Below are 16929 nucleotides of genomic sequence, written 5' to 3'. Positions count from 1 at the left end.
GGGTCCCTGCAGCCCCGCTGGCTCGGTGACAGGAGCAGCGCTGGAGAAAGCCATCGCGTCCTGCCGGAGGAAGCGGCCACCGGTGTCATCTCCATCTGCTTCCTGCCCGCTCCTTGAGAGCAGAGCCCTGCCCGGGCAGCTGCTCCGGGACCGGCACGCAGGGGACCGGCGCAAGGTGCCGGCATTGTTCCCCAAACCTCCACATTCCTGCCGCTGCCGGCGGAAATGCCGGAGTGAGCGCGAAGCCTCGGTGCTCCCCAGGGCTGAGGCTGAAGGACAGACCTGCCCATCCTCCAGATTCGGGCAGGGGTCCCTGGGGGTGTTTGGGAACTGTCGGATGCTGCTGTGTGCCCTGAGGGGGACGTGGAGGATCACACACCCCTCCTGCCCACCTTGGACACCAAGGAGGGACGGGTGCCAGTGATGTCCCCTGTGGGAGCAGTGGGGCCAGAAGTGTCCCAGCCACGAGTAGTGGGGCTCAGCCGGGGATGTTGTCAGGACCAGTGCCCTGTGTACACCCTGGACACCCATTGCTGTCCCCAGATGAGCCCTGTCCATCCAGAGGTCCCCAAGGCCTGGAGGGCTCCAGTGGGGGCCTTGGCAGTGCCAGGTTAATGGTTGAACTTGATGGTCTTGCAGATCTTTTCCAACCAAAATCATTCTGTGAGTTCACCACAGCTCAGCCTGTTCCCATCTCTCTCCCCCTGCTCCAGCTGTGTCTCTCCCTTCCCGTGTCCCTGTCCCCAGAGCCATCCTCGTGTCCCAGCACCCATTCTGGTGCCACACAGGGCTGGTGCTGGCTGCGTGGTGCAGCCCAGCAGCTCCCACCTGCCTGCGGGCAGCCGGCCAGGCCAGGAAAAGCCAGAGATTCCTTAGGTCTCCCAGCCCAGGAGCCTTTTCCTCCAGTGCTGGTTGGCTGCAGCCCAACCGGGGGGTCCTCCCTGGGCCCCCCCTTGCAGGCTGGCGCTGGAGGGCTGGGGTCAGGGCTCAGCTGTGCACCCCTGGACACAGCCCAAGCCCCCACGCTTGGTGCTGGGCGATGCCCGGCGGGGCCGTGGGGCACGGGGGCTCCTCGGTGGGGGCTGCAGGACCACCCCCTACTGCCTGTCCTGCATGCAGGAGCTCGAGGGCAGGGCATGGGGGCAAATTATTAGTGCTGAGGTCTGGGTGGAGGGGAACAGGCCTCCCAGTTCAAACCAGTAGCAGCAGCACCGTCGGGTGTCAATGGAGGGATGGTCCCGGGGGAGGTGGGGTCAGCCAGGGGGGGCATGGCTGGGGCCGGGAGGCTGATGGGGCTGGAAACTGGAGTGCCAGGACAGAGAGGGGGGCGGGCAGGGGTCTGGCAGCCCTGTCCCAGCCCCGGCCATGATGGAGCACGCTGGCGCGTGGCCGGGAGCACATCCCGCCCCGGTCCCGGAGGATGAGCTGGGCCCAGCCCTGCTTCCCGCTCCCAGCCCCACAGCTGCAGCCTTTCCGCTCCTCGGGGCCCCCTTAACCCCCTCCCCTCTGCTGCTGCCACCCCCTGCCCGCCACCCCACAAGCTACCGGGTCCCCTCTGCCTGGGGACCTCGCCTGTCAGTGGCCTCCTGCAAACAATTGGGGGTTTCGGGGCCCCACACGGGCACTGCCTTGCTTGGGGGTCCCATGTGGGGAGATTCTGTCCTGAGGGGGTCCCAGTCCTGTGCAGGACTCTGCCCCAATCCACCTGCAAGGTCCTACAGGGAGGCTCAATCCTCTGAGCCCTGAACCCCAGTCCTGCTTGCACAGAGCCTCGTGGGGATGGGGACACCAGTGGCAGAACCAGCATCCCACAGCACTGTGGGGCTGCTTGCCCTTCACCCGGGCTGGAGCATCACCCAGCAGGCAGAGAGCTCCAGCAGCCACCACTCAGATTCTACCTGACCCATTGGCCTCATTGTCCCCCCAGCAGGAGTGGCCCAGGCCCAATCCCTCCTCCCTGCCCCAGAACCATGCTACTGGATACAGGTGCTGCACCCACGGCTTCCCCAGCACCCACAGGTGCTGCTCACCCCATGCTGGCCCCCAGCCATCTGAGGACTCCCACTAGTGGGTAAGCAGCCCATACCCACAGTGCAGAAATAAGGGTTTACTGTCATCATAACTCTTTATTATAACTCTTTATTATAAAGATATATTTACACAGAATAAATCTTTACAGACATGAGAAACGTGGTCAGCAGGACCTGGCTCAGAGCAAGGTCCCCTCTTTGGCATTTATCAGTGTTTGACACAGAGACCCCCAGTGCCCCCCTCCCCCCCCCATTCTCCTGCTGTCCCATGTCATGGAGTGGGCAGAGCTCCACGCGGTGTCCTGAGTGAGCACCCCACACCTTGGGGGTCCCCAGGAGCAGGGTCTGCCCACAGGATGAAGTCCCCTGCTCACCAGGGAGGGAAGAGCAGCTCACCCAGGGTGTGGGGTTAGCACCATGGGAATAAATAGACCTCCCCCCCCACCAGGGCAGGCTCCACGCTCATCCCAGCTCATGGGCAACTGCAGGGACAGGGCAGGAGCCCCGAGGGAGCTCACAGCCTGCCCATGGAGAGGCTCCTTCACCCACAAAGTGCTTTGGCAAAGCCCAAGGGGCCCGGTGAGCCAGGACAGCCCCGCACCCACCGGGACAGGGGCAGGTACCACCAGAGGGAGGAGGTGACACCAGCTGAGAAGTCATGGGTGGGACCCCCCTCTCGGAGCCAGGAGACAAGCAGGGCAGGCTGGGACACGGAGCAGGCGATGGGAGCCACGTCCCTGGGGAGCTGGAGATGACCCTGCAAGAAGAGCAAACCCAGGCAGGCATGAGTCCCCTCCGCGCAGTGTCACGCGTGTCCCGTGTCCCTCCACGCCCCGCTGCTCCTCACCTGCTTCAGAATGGCATCGGGCCCTTGTGGGACAGCCGGGGCCGGGGCCGGGGCCGGGGCCGAGGCCGAGGCCGCCGGGACCTCCGCCACCCCCCGGGCCGCTGCACAGCCCCGCGCGGGGCACCCCGCGGCCGCACCGGGGGGCACACCAGTCCGACCCCCGCATCCTGCCCGTCCTGAGACAGCGGCCCTGGGGACAGCAGGCAGAGAGTTAGCCGGGTCCCCTCGCTCAGTGGAGAGGACAGGGATGGGGATACTCGGGTAGGCAGGGCCGCCCCTTTCCTGAATTGCCCCCAGCAAGAGCCATCGGATGGCCAAGTGCTTCCTGCGCCGAGGTGGCCAGGCCAGCTGTGGCCACCGTGGCCACCTCCCACGGCCACCATGGCCACCTGCGGGCAGCATGGCTACCTCGTGCAACCACTGCCACTGGCCTCGCCACGGCGACCGGAGCGACCCAGGCTCAGGCTTTGGCCCCCAGACCTCCCCTCCCGTGCTCCCCTCCGTGCCAGCCGGGCGCAAGGGCTGCCGAGACCCTCACCCCTTCCCCGCGGGCAATGCCCACCCCCCGGCCTCCGGGGCGCCTGGCAGAGACACTCCGGTACCAGCCCCGGTGCCAGGCCGGGGACGCAGCCGAGGGTCCCAACCCGCGGTATTGACCGCGGAGCCGGGAGCGGAAGCGCAGCCGGGGAAGGGGCGAGGGTCCCGTCGCAGGGATGCCCCGGGCGATCGCCTCGGCACCGGGCGGGTCCTGCCCCGACGACCGGTGACAGCGGCGGCTCTCCGGCCCCCGACGTGGACGGGAGGTTGTTGGCAGCACGAGAAGTGCTTCCTCCCCCCCAGCCCCACGCAGCCCACGGGCACGGTCCCCTTCGCGCCCGCCGCCAGCGCGGGCACCGCGCGATGCCGGAGCAGGGGAAAGAGGGGTTCCCGGCCCGGTGTGGGTCCCCCCCCACCTGGGGGTCCCGGCACTCACCCGCGGCGGCCAGGGCGAGCCCGAGGAGCAGCAGCAGCAGCACCAGGAGCCAGCGCGGCGCGGCCATGCTGGGGCTGGGGGCTGGGGGCGGCGGTGGCCCCGCGCCGGGGGAGCCGCATTTGTAGGCGGTGAGAGCCCGGCCCGGCCCCACCGCCCGCCCGGTCATGTGGCTGCCGGGCCCCCAGGGGGGTGGGTCCGCCCCCCGCCCCGCCCAGCGCCCGCACCCCCCGGGACACCCCCTCCCCGCCCCGTATCCTCACCGGCATCCCTTGCTGGGCATCCCCCACTCGCATCCCCCTCTAGCCCGGCTCTGGGACCACCCACCCAGCTTGGTCCTGGGATTCCGGATTCCCACCCCCACCTCCCCAGCAGAGTCCCCCCCCGGCATTCCCCTACTGCGGATGCTTCACCAGCACGCTCCACTTCTCAGGTCGGACCCAGACTCGGAACCCAGGGACCACCCTGGCTCTGGTCTCTGGGACCCCCCCACCCAGACTGGCCCTGGGACACCCTCTCAGCCTGGCCCAGCTTCCCCCTTCCAGCCCCTCACCTTTACCCGGATGCCCAAGGGGGCAGGAGACTGTCCTGGCACCCCCCCTCCCAGCAGTGCCCACAGAGGGCCATATGCAGCCCCCCCACTCTGCTGCCCCCCAGTTCACCCAGCTCCTCCTCGAAGGCAGAGCTGAGGCCACGGGGACCCCACACTGTGCCAGGACATCACCCATCAGCACCCACAGACCTGGCGGGGGTGCCTGGGGAGGTTCAATAAGGCCATCTGCAAGGTGGATGTGCTGCTGGCCAGGGCTGAGCCACCAGCAGTGGTGGCAGCACCTGGAGATAACACATTTAAGGAGGAGGAAAAAAAAACAAAAACAAACGAACTAGTACATAAGAGCAGCTGGGGAGAAGAGTGAGATGAGAGAGGACCAACCCTGCAGCCCCCAGGGCAGCACAGGAGGTGCTGGAGCAAAGATTCCCCTGCAGCCCTGGAGAACACCATGGTGAGGGATCCTATCCCTCTGCAGCCCGTGGGTGTCCACGGTGGAGCAGATATGGACCTGCAGCCTGTGGTGGGGCAGTCTGCTCCTGAAGGACAGCATCCCATGGGAAGAACTCCTGTTGGAGAAGTTCAAGGAGGAATGTCTCCTGGGGAAGGGACCCAGGATGCAGCAGCTCACGGAGAACTGTAGGCTGTGGACTCACATGGAGTATGAGGAGGGGCTGTACTGAGTGTGAGGAGGGGCTGTACTGTCTGTGGGGGTCATTGGCCCCTGAAATGGGGTGTGCCTTGGGGGACACCAGCTCAGGAGGCCCAGGTGCTCCTCCCTGGGGCCAGCAGCCAAGCTGTGGGGTGCAGCAGACCCCCATTCATCCTCCCCCGGGCACGCTGTCCCTGCCTTCCCAAGGGATTGTCACCGCATCCCGGTGCCACCGCTGCTTCCGCATTCCTGGGGCCACTCGCGCCCTCCCCGTGTCCTGTTTGCCGGGCGCGTCACCCCGGCCTGAGTCACCCCGCGGCCACCACAGGTGACGGAAGGCCAACAATAGCCCACAAAGGGAGGATGTCCCCCCCCGGAGTCTTCCTCCTGCTCGTCTTCGAGGAAAGCTCCCGCGGGAGGGCCGGGCCCGGCCGGACGCTCCTGGCCTCGTCCGGTTGACGCTGCCTTCCTCAGAGTGGCACATGTCACCAGCTGTCCCCAGGGGTGGCCGGTGACATCCCCCCCCGCCTCAGTGCCGGGCGAGGAGGAGGAGGATGGACGTGCAGGGCTCATGGTGACACTGTGCCCGTGAGGACAGGACAGCCCCAGCCCTTCAGGGGTGGCACCGGGGGTGACATTGGGACTGGCAGCAGGGGCAGCATCGCAGGGGCGAGAGCAGCAGCTGGGAACAAGGAGGTGGGGGACACCCTTGTCACCCTGCGGGCCCCCGTGTGACCCCTCACAAGGGGCAAAGGGACGGGGGGAAGGGGGAGATCCAGCAACTCTGGCACTGGGCAGGGAGAGTGGCAGCATCATTAGCGCCTTGAACTAATTAGCGGGAGGGCAGCAAGGGGCTGCAGGGCTGTCACCACGGCAACGGAGTCACACAGATGGGGAAACTTCGATTGCCATAGCAAGGAGAGGCAGCTTGGGTGTCCCCCACCGTCCTGTCCCTGTCCTGCCCTGCTGTCCCCCCCGGACCGGGGAGCGATGCCATGCACAGCCAGCCCGAGGGCAGTGGTGACACCAGTGTGACAGGGGCGGGATGGGCTGTTGCAGCGGGGGTGAGCAGGGGGCAGGGGACAGGAGGGGGGACCGGGGTCTGCGCGGCTCCACAGCGCGGCCCTGGTGCCACCTCGTGGTGAGCAGGACCAGGTGACACAGCCGGACACTGCGGTGACACAGCCGGACAGTCACCGCAACCCCCCCAGCACCCGGGAGCGGGCCCACGGCTCCCACCCAAGCCCCAGTCCAGCCCCAGTGGCAGTGCCCGAGTGGGGAGGTGGGAGGTGGTGGGGCACACGTACCCCCGGGATGTCCCTGCCTGTCCCTGGACGGCCACCGCTGCTGCAGAGCTGTCCCACTGGCCCTTCTCCCCGACAGCCACCGAGATTCCATTGCACTGGGAAATCGAACTAAAATAAACTAAACTATAATATAAAAATTAAAAATGCAATAAGAGCAGCAGGCTGCAGGTCAGGGCTTGCTGTGAGTGTCACAACGAGCATCTCAGTGACACTCCAGGGCTTGGCTGGACAAAGGGCAGAGCCCAGATGGCTCCTGCAGACAATGGGTCCCAGAGTGGCCCTGGGAGGTGGCAGCTGCCCCTGAGCACTGTGCTCTGTCCCCACCATCACACCCCAAACCCACCTCCTCCCCAGCTCCACCAAGCCTGGCTCTGCTCAATGCTGACATCATCCGTGCCCCACCCAACCCATGGCCACTCAACATTTGTCACTCCTGTCACCAAGGTGGCCCTGTGGAGCCTGGTGTCACCCTGGGTGCACCACAGCACCCTCCTCTCCCATCCCCTTCTGCGCAGGGCATCCCTGGGCACATGTCACCAGCTGTGATGCTCCACTCCTTCTCCCCATGGGCACCCCAGGACTCCCATGCCAGGTTTCCCCAGGGTGTCTGGGATGTGCCAGGCTGGCACAGCCCTCCCTGCTCTCCATGAGGATCTTTGGACTCTGTGCTGATTCTGCTGTTTGCTTTTATTTCGGGGCAGGATCCATTCCCAATGCACAGGACAACCTCCCTGGGCCAGCCGTGGGCCGGGCCCCTCTCATCCAGCACCCCTCTGCCCCCAGGACAAAGGTGCAGGAGGAGGGACCTGTCACCCAGGGCCCTGGGGAGCTGTCCTCTCTGCTCCCTGTCCTGCCAGGCCCCCCCCCAGGCAGCCATGCAGTCCCTGCTGTGGGTGGCAGCCTGGCTGCTCCTGCTCCACGGTGGGTCAGAGGGGCTGGGACACCGGGTGTGCTGGCTACCACCCCAAGACCTCTCCCGGAGGGGGCGCAGGGATGTTTGGCAGCTCCATCATGTCCCTGTGCCCCCAGGCCATGCCACCGGCCTCCACCCACAGCCCAGGACCGACATCAGGGACTGCTCCGTGGACCCACCGGTGAGCCCCACTGTGCCCCAACACCCCCCTGCTCCCCGAACCCCCGCACGGGGTCAGCCCCCAGCCCCACCGCTGCAGCCCATGCCCCCCAGCACCTGTCCCCCTTGTGCCACCAGTACCTGCCCCCCACGGCCACGGACACAACAGGGCGGCTGGCGGCTCTGCGGGACGCCATGCGAGACCGTGGCCTCCACGCCTACATCGTCCCCTCCACAGACGCCCACATGGTAACTGGGGGGGGCCCACTCGCACCCCCGGGGACCCCCACCCCGTGCTGGTGCCTGTGGCCACCCCTGACAGCTCCATCCCTGGCTGCAGAGTGAGTACATCGCCCGGCGGGACGCGCGGCTCTGCTGGATCACCGGCTTCACCGGCTCCGCAGGTGACAGCGTCCGCAGCACCCCGGGGGCCCTGCGGGGGGCGAGGGGAAGGGCTCGCCCCGTGGGTGTCCCCGGGGGTGATGTCTGAGCCCCCATCCCCGTGCCAGGCACCGCCGTGGTGACACAGGACAAGGCTGCGCTGTGGACCGACAGCCGGTACTGGAGGCAGGCGGAGCGGCAACTGGACTGCAACTGGGAGCTGCAGAGGACGAGTCCGTGGGCGGGGGGCTGCGGTCACACCCCCAACCCCCTTGAACACAACTGCCCCCCAGCCCCAAGCACGGCCGCAGCACGGGCTGGGGGGTGGCTGGTCCTCACGGTGCCACCCTCTCTCCTGCAGCCTGGACAGAGTCCATCGGGCTGTGGATCCTGCGGGAGGTTCCTGCGGGGGGGAACATCGGCCTGGACCCCTTCCTCTTCTCCATAGGTAGTGTTGGCCATTGCCCGGGGGGCCCTGTGGGTGGACTCCCCAGGGTTCACCCAACCGTGGATTCACACCCCCCCCCAGGCGCCTGGAACAGCTACAGCCGGGTGCTGCAGGGCTCCAGCAGGACCCTGCTCCCCACCCAGACCAACCTTGTGGATCAAGTGTGGGGTGACCAGAGACCCCCTGCGGCCTCCGGACAGATCTACAGCCTGCCAGCAGCCTTCACTGGTACCACCCCATCCTCCCGAGACTCTTGGGGGGATGGTGGCCTTGGGGGACCACCCACAGGTCCCTGAGCCCAGGTGGGCACTCGTTGCTCTTGCAGGGAGCAGGTGGCAGGAGAAGGTGGAGGGGATCCGGAATCAGATGGAGCAGCATGCGAGGCACCCCACGGCTGTGCTGCTTGCAGGGCTGGAGGAGACTGCCTGTGGGTACCAGGGGGGTCTGAGGGTGCCAGGGGGGTGCCATGAGCTCCAAGCCCGGGGGGTGGGAGGGCAGGTGGTGGCCATGGGCTCGGTGGTCTCACTCCCCACAGGGCTCTTCAACCTCCGTGGGGACGACATCCCCTACAACCCCGTCTTCTACTCCTACACCCTGCTGACCAACACCACCATAAGGTGGGCAGCACCTCTCATGGCTGGGGGGGCACTGAGGGGGCTCAACATCCACCTTCTTCTAGAGCCAGCACCCACAGGACCCTCCCCTGGCCTTGCTGTCCCCAGAGCCCACCATGCCCTGCAGTTTGTGTCCCCTCCAAGCCTCACACCTTTCCCAGCTCCGGCCCCTCACCCAGCCCACCCTGGGGCTCATCCCCTCCACCTTACAGCCCACCCTGAAGCTGAGCCCCACTCCCATCCCACATCCCCTCTGCTGCCCCAGCCCCCTCCTCCCTGCCGATGTGTCCTGCCTGGGAACTGAGCCCCTGGCTGTGCCCACCCCTCCCTTCCCCAGCCTGTTCGTGGAGGAGTGGCGGCTGTCACCAGAGGCACGGCAGTCCCTGCGGGCAGAGTGCCCGGGGACACTCTGCGTGGAGCTGCTGTCCTACGGGCAGGCACCAGCCCACCTGGGCTTCTACGTCCAGGGCAACGTCACCGTCTGGCTGGGCACCGAGTACACCACTTACGGGCTCTACAGCATCATCCCCCAGGTGTGGTGGCATCACCCCCATCCTGCCAAGGAGGTGCCACCTCCTTGGTGTGGAGTGACCAAGGAGTGGCCGTCCACAGCCGTGTCACCCCCAGCCCACCCTTGCAGGAGAAGCTGCTGGAGGACAGCTACTCACCTGTCATGTTGGCCAAGGCTGTGAAGAACAAGAAGGAGCAGGAGCTGCTGCGTGCTGCTCACGTAAGGGGTGTCCCTGCCCCCACAGTCCCAGGAGGAAGATGAGAGAAGCAGGGTGCTGATGTCCCCCCCATCTCTGATGTCCCCCCCAGGTTCGGGATGCGGTGGCTGTCATCCAGTACCTGCTGTGGCTGGAGAAGGTGGTCCCGCAGGGGCAGGTGGATGAGTTTTCGGGGGCCCAGCACATCGATGCCCTGCGACAGTCAGTGCTGCTGCCGTGTTCCCCCTGCCCGGTGCTGGGCAGCCGGGGATCCCCAGCATCCCCCTCCCTACTGCCTTCCAGGGCCCAGGAACACAGCTGTGGGCCCAGCTTCCAGTCCATCTCAGCCAGCGGGCTCAACGCGGCGCTGGCCCACTACAGGTAGGGCTCAGGCCTGGGGGGTCGGGCAGCAGGGGTGGGAGCAGAGCTCTGACTCCCCCTCCCCCCACAGCCCCTCCAACGGGAGCAGCCGGATGCTGTCTGTGGATGAGATGTACCTCCTGGACACCGGGGGACAGTACCTGTGGGTAGCCCTTACCCTGACCTCCCCCTACATGTCCCCAGCACAGGACAGGGGCCCCCAGATCCAGGAACCCCCCTCCCCTTCACACACACACCACCACCACCACCCCACGCAGGGACGGGACAACAGACATCACCCGGACAGTGCACTGGGGTGTCCCCACCCCACTCCAGAAGGTACCAGCACCCCGTGGGGTGCCCAGCACCCTGGCCCCAGCCAGGGCTGGATGTGCTCTGGGTGTAGGGGGTCTGGGCACCTCCCTGCTCAGCCCCCTGACCGTGCCCCTGGCAGGAAGCCTATACCCGTGTGCTGATGGGCAACATCAACCTGGCCCGCCTCATCTTCCCACCCAACACGGCAGGTGGGTGCTCAGCCCAGAGCTGTGTGGGACCCCCGGGTGTGGGGAGGAGGAAGGCAGGGGAGCCCGCACTGGTTCTCTGGCTCCCATCCCTCCCCATCCTTCCCCAGGGAGAGCAGTGGAGTCCTTTGCCCGACAGGCGCTCTGGGACGTGGGACTCAACTACGGCCACGGGACTGGCCACGGCATCGGCAACTTCCTCTCGGTCCACGAGTGTATGAGCTGTGGCACCAGCACTGGGGACAGGGGATGAGATGTGGGGGCACAGACAGGGACAAGGGCTTCTCATCTCCCTACTGAACCTTTTGCTGTGGGGCAGGGGTGTCCCATACCTGCAGGGTCCTTGCTGGGGTGTCACCACGGTCCTCACAGAGGTGACCCCAGTGGTCCTTGCCAAGGCGGTCCCATGCTCCCAGCTGGACGTGGTCCCGTGGTCCTTTCTGAGATGGTCCTTGCCATGGTGATCTTTGCCGTGGTGACAACTCAGTCCTTGTCAGTGTCCCTGCAGCACACAGTGTCCCCAGGAGCTGTGACCCACTGCATGTCCCTCACAGGGCCCGTGGGCTTCCAGTCCAGCAACGTGCCACTGACAGCCGGGATGTTCACCTCCATTGGTGTGTGCCCCCCCCCACAGCCAGTGCATGGGGGGCCTGGGGATGTCCCAGGGGAGGAGGCGGGCAGCTCTTGGCCCTGCTCAGGGGCCAGATCAGGCCCCTCTGGGTGGGTGCGAGGGGCTGGAGTAGTTTCTGGGATCAGGACTGAGCAGGCTCCTTCCCTTGGCCCCCAGAGCCCGGGTACTACCGGGATGGGGAGTTCGGGATCCGCATCGAGGACATTGCCCTCGTGGTGGAGGCACAGACCAAGGTAACACAAAGGTGTCAGGGGCGGCCACAGCACGGGGGAGCACCCCTGGGACACCCCCAGGGCTGGGGACACCCACTGCCACCTCTCTGTGGCAGCACCAGAGCAGGGAGGAACCTTTCCTGACCTTTGAGGTGGTGACCCTGGTGCCCTATGACCGCAACCTCATCGACCTCAACCTGCTGTCACCGGAGCAGGTTTGGGGTGCTCGGGGTGGGGGCAAGAGCTGGGGTGAGCCACGAGGGCCAGGGGGGGCGGGGTGAGGATGTGGTGGGAGAGCAGGAGCACAGCACAGCCAGGGTGGGTGAGTGGAGTCAGGCAGGGGTGGATGGAGAGGGGCGAGAGGGTCTGCGGTGGGGCCAGCTGGGTGGGGTGGGCTAATGGGGGGCAGGCGGCACCCTGCAGACCCACACGGTACCCGGCTGCAGATCCGGTACCTGAACTCCTACTACGAGACCATCCGAGCGCGTGTGGGGCCGGAGCTGCTGCGGCAGCATCTGGAGGAGGAGCACAGATGGCTGCAGAGGAGCACCCAGCCCTTCCCTCTGCCCAACGCTGCCACTGCCACCACTGCCACTGCTGCCACCACTGCTGCTGCCACCACGCTGGCCATCGCCACCCTTCTGGCCGTGCTGCCCTCCGGGCTGCTGGCCTGAGCCCTCGCCAGCCCCTCCCTGCCCTCCGGTTCTTCCCCCCATGCTCACTTCCCTTTTTTTCTGTTTTCTATTTGCTCGTTTCTGATTAAACACGAGCATGGCCGGGGGGCTGTGCTGCATTCCCGCTGTGCTCTCAGCCTGCTTGCCCCTCGCTGGCTGCTGGGGGGAAGGTGTCAGGCCACACGTGGCCCCCAGCCCCTCATGTGGCCCCCAGGCCCACACGTGTCACCCAGCCCGTGCCACCTGCCCTGACCTGGGGTGACCAAGTTGTCACTGGCAGCGAGGAGGCAGGTTCAGGGTGGATTTTGATTACTGGGACAAGAGATGGGGGAACTGGAGCAAGAAGGTGCAGAGCAGGTGGTGTGAGCAGGGCCTTCCTGGCAGGGTGACAACGTCTGTGTCCCTCCTGGGCTCGATGCCCAGCTAGAAGGACCAGCAGGGGACATCTCAGACCAAGCATCACACAGAGGACTCAGCCCTCACGTCCTGTGAGCGGGTGCCAAGGGTGAGCATGGCAGAGGGGTTGGGGACCCTCATCATCGGGCAGGGGGGACACGGTAGCCACCAGCAGCGTGGCTGAGGGCACAGGCAGCCATGGCCACCGCGGGGGCCACCACCAAGGGTTTCCTTCCTCCTCCTGCCCCAGGCTGCGCACCCACAGCCGCCCTGAGCGCGCAGCCCCGAGCATCCTCATGTGACCTACAGCTTCCTGCCCGCTGCCCGGCCCCGCTGCCGGTGCTGTGGGACGGGACCTGCCCGGTGCTGACCCAACCCCACACCCCCAGCACCGGCACCATGCTGCGCCGCAAGCCCTCCAACGCGGGTGAGAAGGAGCCGGGACACAGGAAGGTAATGGCTGGTGACAGTGACCCACGTCCTGTGCGCCCATCACCGGACAAGCCTGGTGCCCGTGGGATGCGGGGCAGGGAGTCGGGGGGCTGGGGCACCCCTGGGGTCCTGGCCACCACTGGCCACCACGGCCTTGCTGCTGCGTGGCCCTGGCCTCATGCATCACCCTGGCTCGCATCCTGGCGGGATGAACAGGCTCCCGAGGGCACTGTGGGTGTGGATGGGACTGGGGGGCTCTGCAGGGGGGGACAGTGGATCCCCTTCCCCACAGCGTGGGCACTTCCAGCCGCGGGGCTGCCAGGCACACGGTCCCAGTGGTGGCGGTGACAGTGGCCACGCGAGGCTGCAGTTCTGTCACCTGGGTTGGTCCCCAAGCAGCACCTCACCGAGTGCCTGGAGCCATCGGCAGCACCGGGCACCCCCCGAGCCCCCTCTAGAGCCCCCCACAACTTGGCCACACTCTGCCATGTGCTGAGGTCCTGCCGCAGCCACAGCCAGCCACACGCCACTGCTGGCAAGCTCCGGGGGGGAATTGGGGTGAAGCCCCCCGTTCCCATCCCAGGGGTGGCCCAGCCAGCCCGGCAGGACCCTGCGGGCATCCCCAGCCCCAGCCGCAGCTCTCACTTCCCTCTCGCTGCTGTTTTGCCACCGAGGGGTGGGGGGGGAGGAGGTGTGGGCAGCCACTGTTGCTGCTGGGTTTGGGGGTGCTGGGGGGGGAGGGGGTCAGCCCACCCGCACGACTGCTCCAGCTGAGCCGGTCCTGCTCAGTAAAGCCACGGTGGGGATGGAGCCAGTGGTGCTTACCCGAGCCAGACCTCTGCAAAAAAATATGGCAAAAAAAAGCAGTAAAGGATGCTCAGCCGAGGAGATAACAACGAAGGAGAGGGGGAGGAGGCGGAGGGGGTGGGAGGCGCGGAGACGGAGCAGGGCGCAGGGGCTGAGAAGGGCCCCGGCAGAGAGAGGCGAGAAAGGAAATTGCTGCGTTTGCGGTCGAGCCGAGACCCAGCGCCACGGTGAGAGCTCCGGGGCCATGCAGGGACCGGGGCTGGCTGGCACCCAGGGTGCTCCAGCACCCCAGCAAGAGGAACCCCTTCCCGTGGGACACGGACCCCAGGGCAAGGGGAGAGGGGAAAGGGGGCACGGGGAGGGCTCAGAGAGGCAGCGAGGGAGGGTTGCACCACGACTGAGATCCAAAACGCACCTGGGTGGGTTTGGCCCAAAGCCGGGACTGAGCTGCGGCTGCTCCGGCTGCTGGAGGGCACAGGGAGGATCCCTCAGCCCTTCCCCTGCCCCCCAGCTCTCCCTCCAGCGCTCCAGCAGCTTCAAGGACTTCGCCAAGTCCAAAGTCACCTCCCCCACGCCCAGCAAGAAGGAGTTCAACCTGGAGGACAATGTGAGTTCCCGGCCTCCCCAGGGGCAGCAGCACCCCTGGCCACCTCCTGCTCCCCGGGGACCCCTTCCCATCCAGCACAGGATTCTGTCTCCCCCAAGTCCTGTTCCTCCTGGGAGAGCAGCCCCAGAGGTTCCAGCTCTGGCAGAATTTGGGGTCTCGCTCCCCAAGGAGCAGTCCTGTGTGACCCAGCAGACGTTTGCCTGGGGGGGGGAGGAGCTCTACCCTCACCTTCCACCCCTCTGCCAGATCCCCGAGGATGAGGCCAGCAGCCCTGGCCCCGACGATGCTGCCCGGAGCAGCGGGATGAAGCTGAGCAAGAAGTGGCGAGCAGTCATCTCCCGCACCATGAACCGCAAGATGGGCAGGATGGCTGTGAAAGCCCTGGCCGAGGGGAGGGTGAGTGGGGGTCCAGGCAGGCTGAGGGGCAGTTCCCCCTCCATACCTGACCCCAGTCCCCTCAGCAGGGAGACACAGAGGAGGAGGAGGCCGCGTGTCCCCTGTCCCCATCCAGCAGCATAGAGGAACCGATCCTTGAGAAGGTGCCACCGCCTTACCTGGAGATGGAGGAAGAGGGACACCCCCCAGTCACCCGCCAGCTGTCCAGCGGTGAGCCCAGCCTCCACGGGTGACCCCAGCCCCCTGTCCCACCCACCCTGAGCCCCTGACTCCCCTCGGCAGGCAGTGAGGTGGCCATCCCCGGGGGCAACAGCCGGGACAGCCTGCAGAGCCCAGCCTACACCGGCCCCTTCTGCGGCCGGGCACGCGTCCACACCGACTTCACCCCCAGCCCTTACGACAGGGACTCACTGAAGCTGCGGGTGAGCCCTGGGCCAGGGTCCTGGGGAGGCAGGGAGGGAGGGTGGGGGGCAGGGAACCCCCTCCTCACGCCTGCGCCCACCTCCACCTCCCTCGTCCCAGAAAGGGGACATCATCGGCATCATCGAGAAGCCGCCCGTGGGCACCTGGACGGGGCTGCTCAACAACAGGGTGGGCTCCTTCAAGTTCATCTACGTGGATATCATCCCCGAGGAGACACTCCCTGCCCGCAAGAGCCGGGGCTCCTGCAAGAGCAAGAGGCTCAAGCCCAAGACCCTCCACGAGCTGCTGGAGCGCATCAACCTGCAGGTAGGGGACAGAGGGACAGTGGCAGCCAGCACGAGCCCAGGGTGGCAGCAGCAGGACCACCCTCCCTTCTGCTCCCCATCCCTGTGGCTCCCTCCACTTCACCCCCAAGGGGACACACAGGGCTTTTACGGATGATGCTTGGGCAAGTGCCCACCACGGAGCCATGCTGAGGCGGTAGCCACACGGCTAGTGTGGGGGGCCAGGTAGGGAGAGCCCTCACTCACCGTGCCGGCCCCCTGCCCCAGGAGCACATCTCCACCCTGCTGCTGAACGGCTACCAGACCCTGGAGGACTTCAAGGAGCTGCGTGAGACCCACCTCAACGAGCTGAACATCACTGACCCCCAGCACCGCGCCAAGCTGCTGACAGCAGCCGAGCTCCTCCTGGACTATGACAGTAAGAGATGGGGACAGGATGGGGGGGACACCCCCCTGCCCACTAACCCCACCGCCTGTCTCTCCCAGCAGCGAGTGAGCCCGAGGAAGGTGATGGCTCCGGAGCCCAGGCTTCACCCTCAGAGCCCAAGGGAGACATTCCCCGGGATTCGGGATGCTTCGAGGGATCGGAGACACTCGACAGCAGCCGGGACGAGAGTGAGCCGGGGGGTCCCGAGGGGCAGCTGCAGGCTCTCTCCCTGCCAGACCCCTCCTGAGCCCACCAGCACAGCTCACAGCTGCTTCCCAGCCTGGCCTGGTGGTGGGACATCTCCCAGCTGGGGGGCAGGTGACCCCATCAGTGGGACCCCACAGCCCTGGGTGCCCTGTGGCCGCAGGCAGCTCAGCCCTGAGTGCCCTGAGGCCACCCCTCTGGCTGCCCCCAGGACACTTTGCAACCGCACTGCCTCACACCCTGCTCCCCACCGAGATGCTGTCGGGCTGGAGTGCCTGTCCTGGCCTTGCCCCACTTGATCCCCAGCTCCAGGAGTTCCCCCTGGAGCCTCCCCGGCTGCAGAGGGGGCTGCAAGGACAGAGAGGGCTGTGGCAGGAAGGGACAGAGCAAACCCAGAGCAGGGTGGGTCCCCGCTGCCTTCCTCAGCATCCTCCTGGCACAGCCAGGGAAAGGGGCGCTGGGAAGGTTGGGTTCACCCCAACCAGGAGCAGCCCAGAAAGGGCCCTGTGAGCCCACACCTCCCCCTTGGCTCAAGGGGACCCCCAAAGGCTGCAGTGTTGGCCTCTGGTCACCCACTTGGTTCCTTTGTGCTCGACTGCAATAAAACCAGGCAAGTCTGCTCCAGCCACAACCTGCCTCCTGCCTGCCAGGGAAGGGAGCTGGGAAGGGAGCGGTGCCTGTGGGGAACCCAGAGCTTCTGGGGAGTCCCCAGCTGCACCCACTGGGATGTGGGCTGAGCAGCAGAGACCCCCCCTCACCCACCGTGCTGGGACAGCAGGACACAGGTAAAGACACCCTGGAAGTGTGAGAGGTGGAGGCTGGAAAGCCAGAGGGGAGGCGCAGACAGAGGCAGAGGCTACGGCTCAGCCATTTTTCAAAGCAATCAAGTTTCCTTCATTGTTTCAAAATTAAAAAAAGGAGAAAAAAAAAAAACAAAGAAACCCCACCCCTCACCCTACCCCCACACTTCCTTCACA

At 66.3% G+C, this 16929-nt stretch overlaps 2 protein-coding genes and 1 long non-coding RNA gene across 14 annotated transcripts; 2 read left to right on the top strand and 1 right to left on the bottom strand.

The window, feature by feature from the left end:
• Positions 1 to 2119: 2119 nt before the first annotated feature.
• Positions 2120 to 3937, bottom strand: LOC139802557 (uncharacterized). The gene is made up of 3 exons (XR_011728688.1): positions 3851 to 3937; positions 2878 to 3067; positions 2120 to 2787 (listed from the first exon to the last, which is right to left on the bottom strand). It is a non-coding gene; the product is annotated as an uncharacterized lncRNA (long non-coding RNA).
• A 3060-nt stretch (positions 3938 to 6997) lies between these two features.
• Positions 6998 to 12107, top strand: XPNPEP2 (X-prolyl aminopeptidase 2). Of its 6 annotated transcripts, none has more exons than XM_071757804.1 (21): positions 6998 to 7277; positions 7386 to 7450; positions 7667 to 7677; positions 7751 to 7832; positions 7938 to 8042; positions 8171 to 8257; positions 8339 to 8485; positions 8583 to 8684; positions 8793 to 8874; positions 9209 to 9404; positions 9512 to 9601; positions 9691 to 9800; positions 9882 to 9959; positions 10030 to 10101; positions 10217 to 10277; positions 10393 to 10462; positions 10570 to 10674; positions 11014 to 11073; positions 11247 to 11323; positions 11419 to 11517; positions 11749 to 12107. In XM_071757804.1, exons 1-21 carry the CDS (start codon positions 7003 to 7005, stop codon positions 11974 to 11976), a joined length of 2202 nt encoding a protein of 733 aa, XP_071613905.1. In that variant the 5' UTR covers positions 6998 to 7002; the 3' UTR covers positions 11977 to 12107. The 6 variants fall into 6 exon arrangements, with proteins under 6 accessions (XP_071613905.1, XP_071613904.1, XP_071613908.1 ...); XM_071757803.1 differs by having other exon boundaries at positions 11419 to 11551; XM_071757809.1 differs by having other exon boundaries at positions 7139 to 7277; positions 7567 to 7677; positions 7769 to 7832.
• A 127-nt stretch (positions 12108 to 12234) lies between these two features.
• On the top strand, positions 12235 to 16576 carry SASH3 (SAM and SH3 domain containing 3). Of its 7 annotated transcripts, none has more exons than XM_071757812.1 (8): positions 12235 to 12481; positions 12682 to 12825; positions 14123 to 14218; positions 14465 to 14614; positions 14680 to 14824; positions 14897 to 15036; positions 15137 to 15343; positions 15589 to 16576. In XM_071757812.1, exons 2-8 carry the CDS (start codon positions 12772 to 12774, stop codon positions 16249 to 16251), a joined length of 1455 nt encoding a protein of 484 aa, XP_071613913.1. In that variant the 5' UTR covers positions 12235 to 12481; positions 12682 to 12771; the 3' UTR covers positions 16252 to 16576. The 7 variants fall into 7 exon arrangements, with proteins under 7 accessions (XP_071613913.1, XP_071613916.1, XP_071613915.1 ...); XM_071757815.1 differs by having other exon boundaries at positions 12235 to 12825; positions 14683 to 14824; positions 15589 to 15739; positions 15808 to 16118; XM_071757814.1 differs by having other exon boundaries at positions 12235 to 12825; positions 15589 to 15739; positions 15811 to 16118.
• The last annotated feature ends 353 nt before the right edge of the window (positions 16577 to 16929 follow it).

The sequence above is a fragment of the Heliangelus exortis genome, chromosome 14 (assembly GCF_036169615.1).
Source record: "Heliangelus exortis chromosome 14, bHelExo1.hap1, whole genome shotgun sequence".
Taxonomy (NCBI): domain Eukaryota; kingdom Metazoa; phylum Chordata; class Aves; order Apodiformes; family Trochilidae; genus Heliangelus; species Heliangelus exortis.
This window is presented reverse-complemented; position numbering and strand designations above follow the sequence as displayed.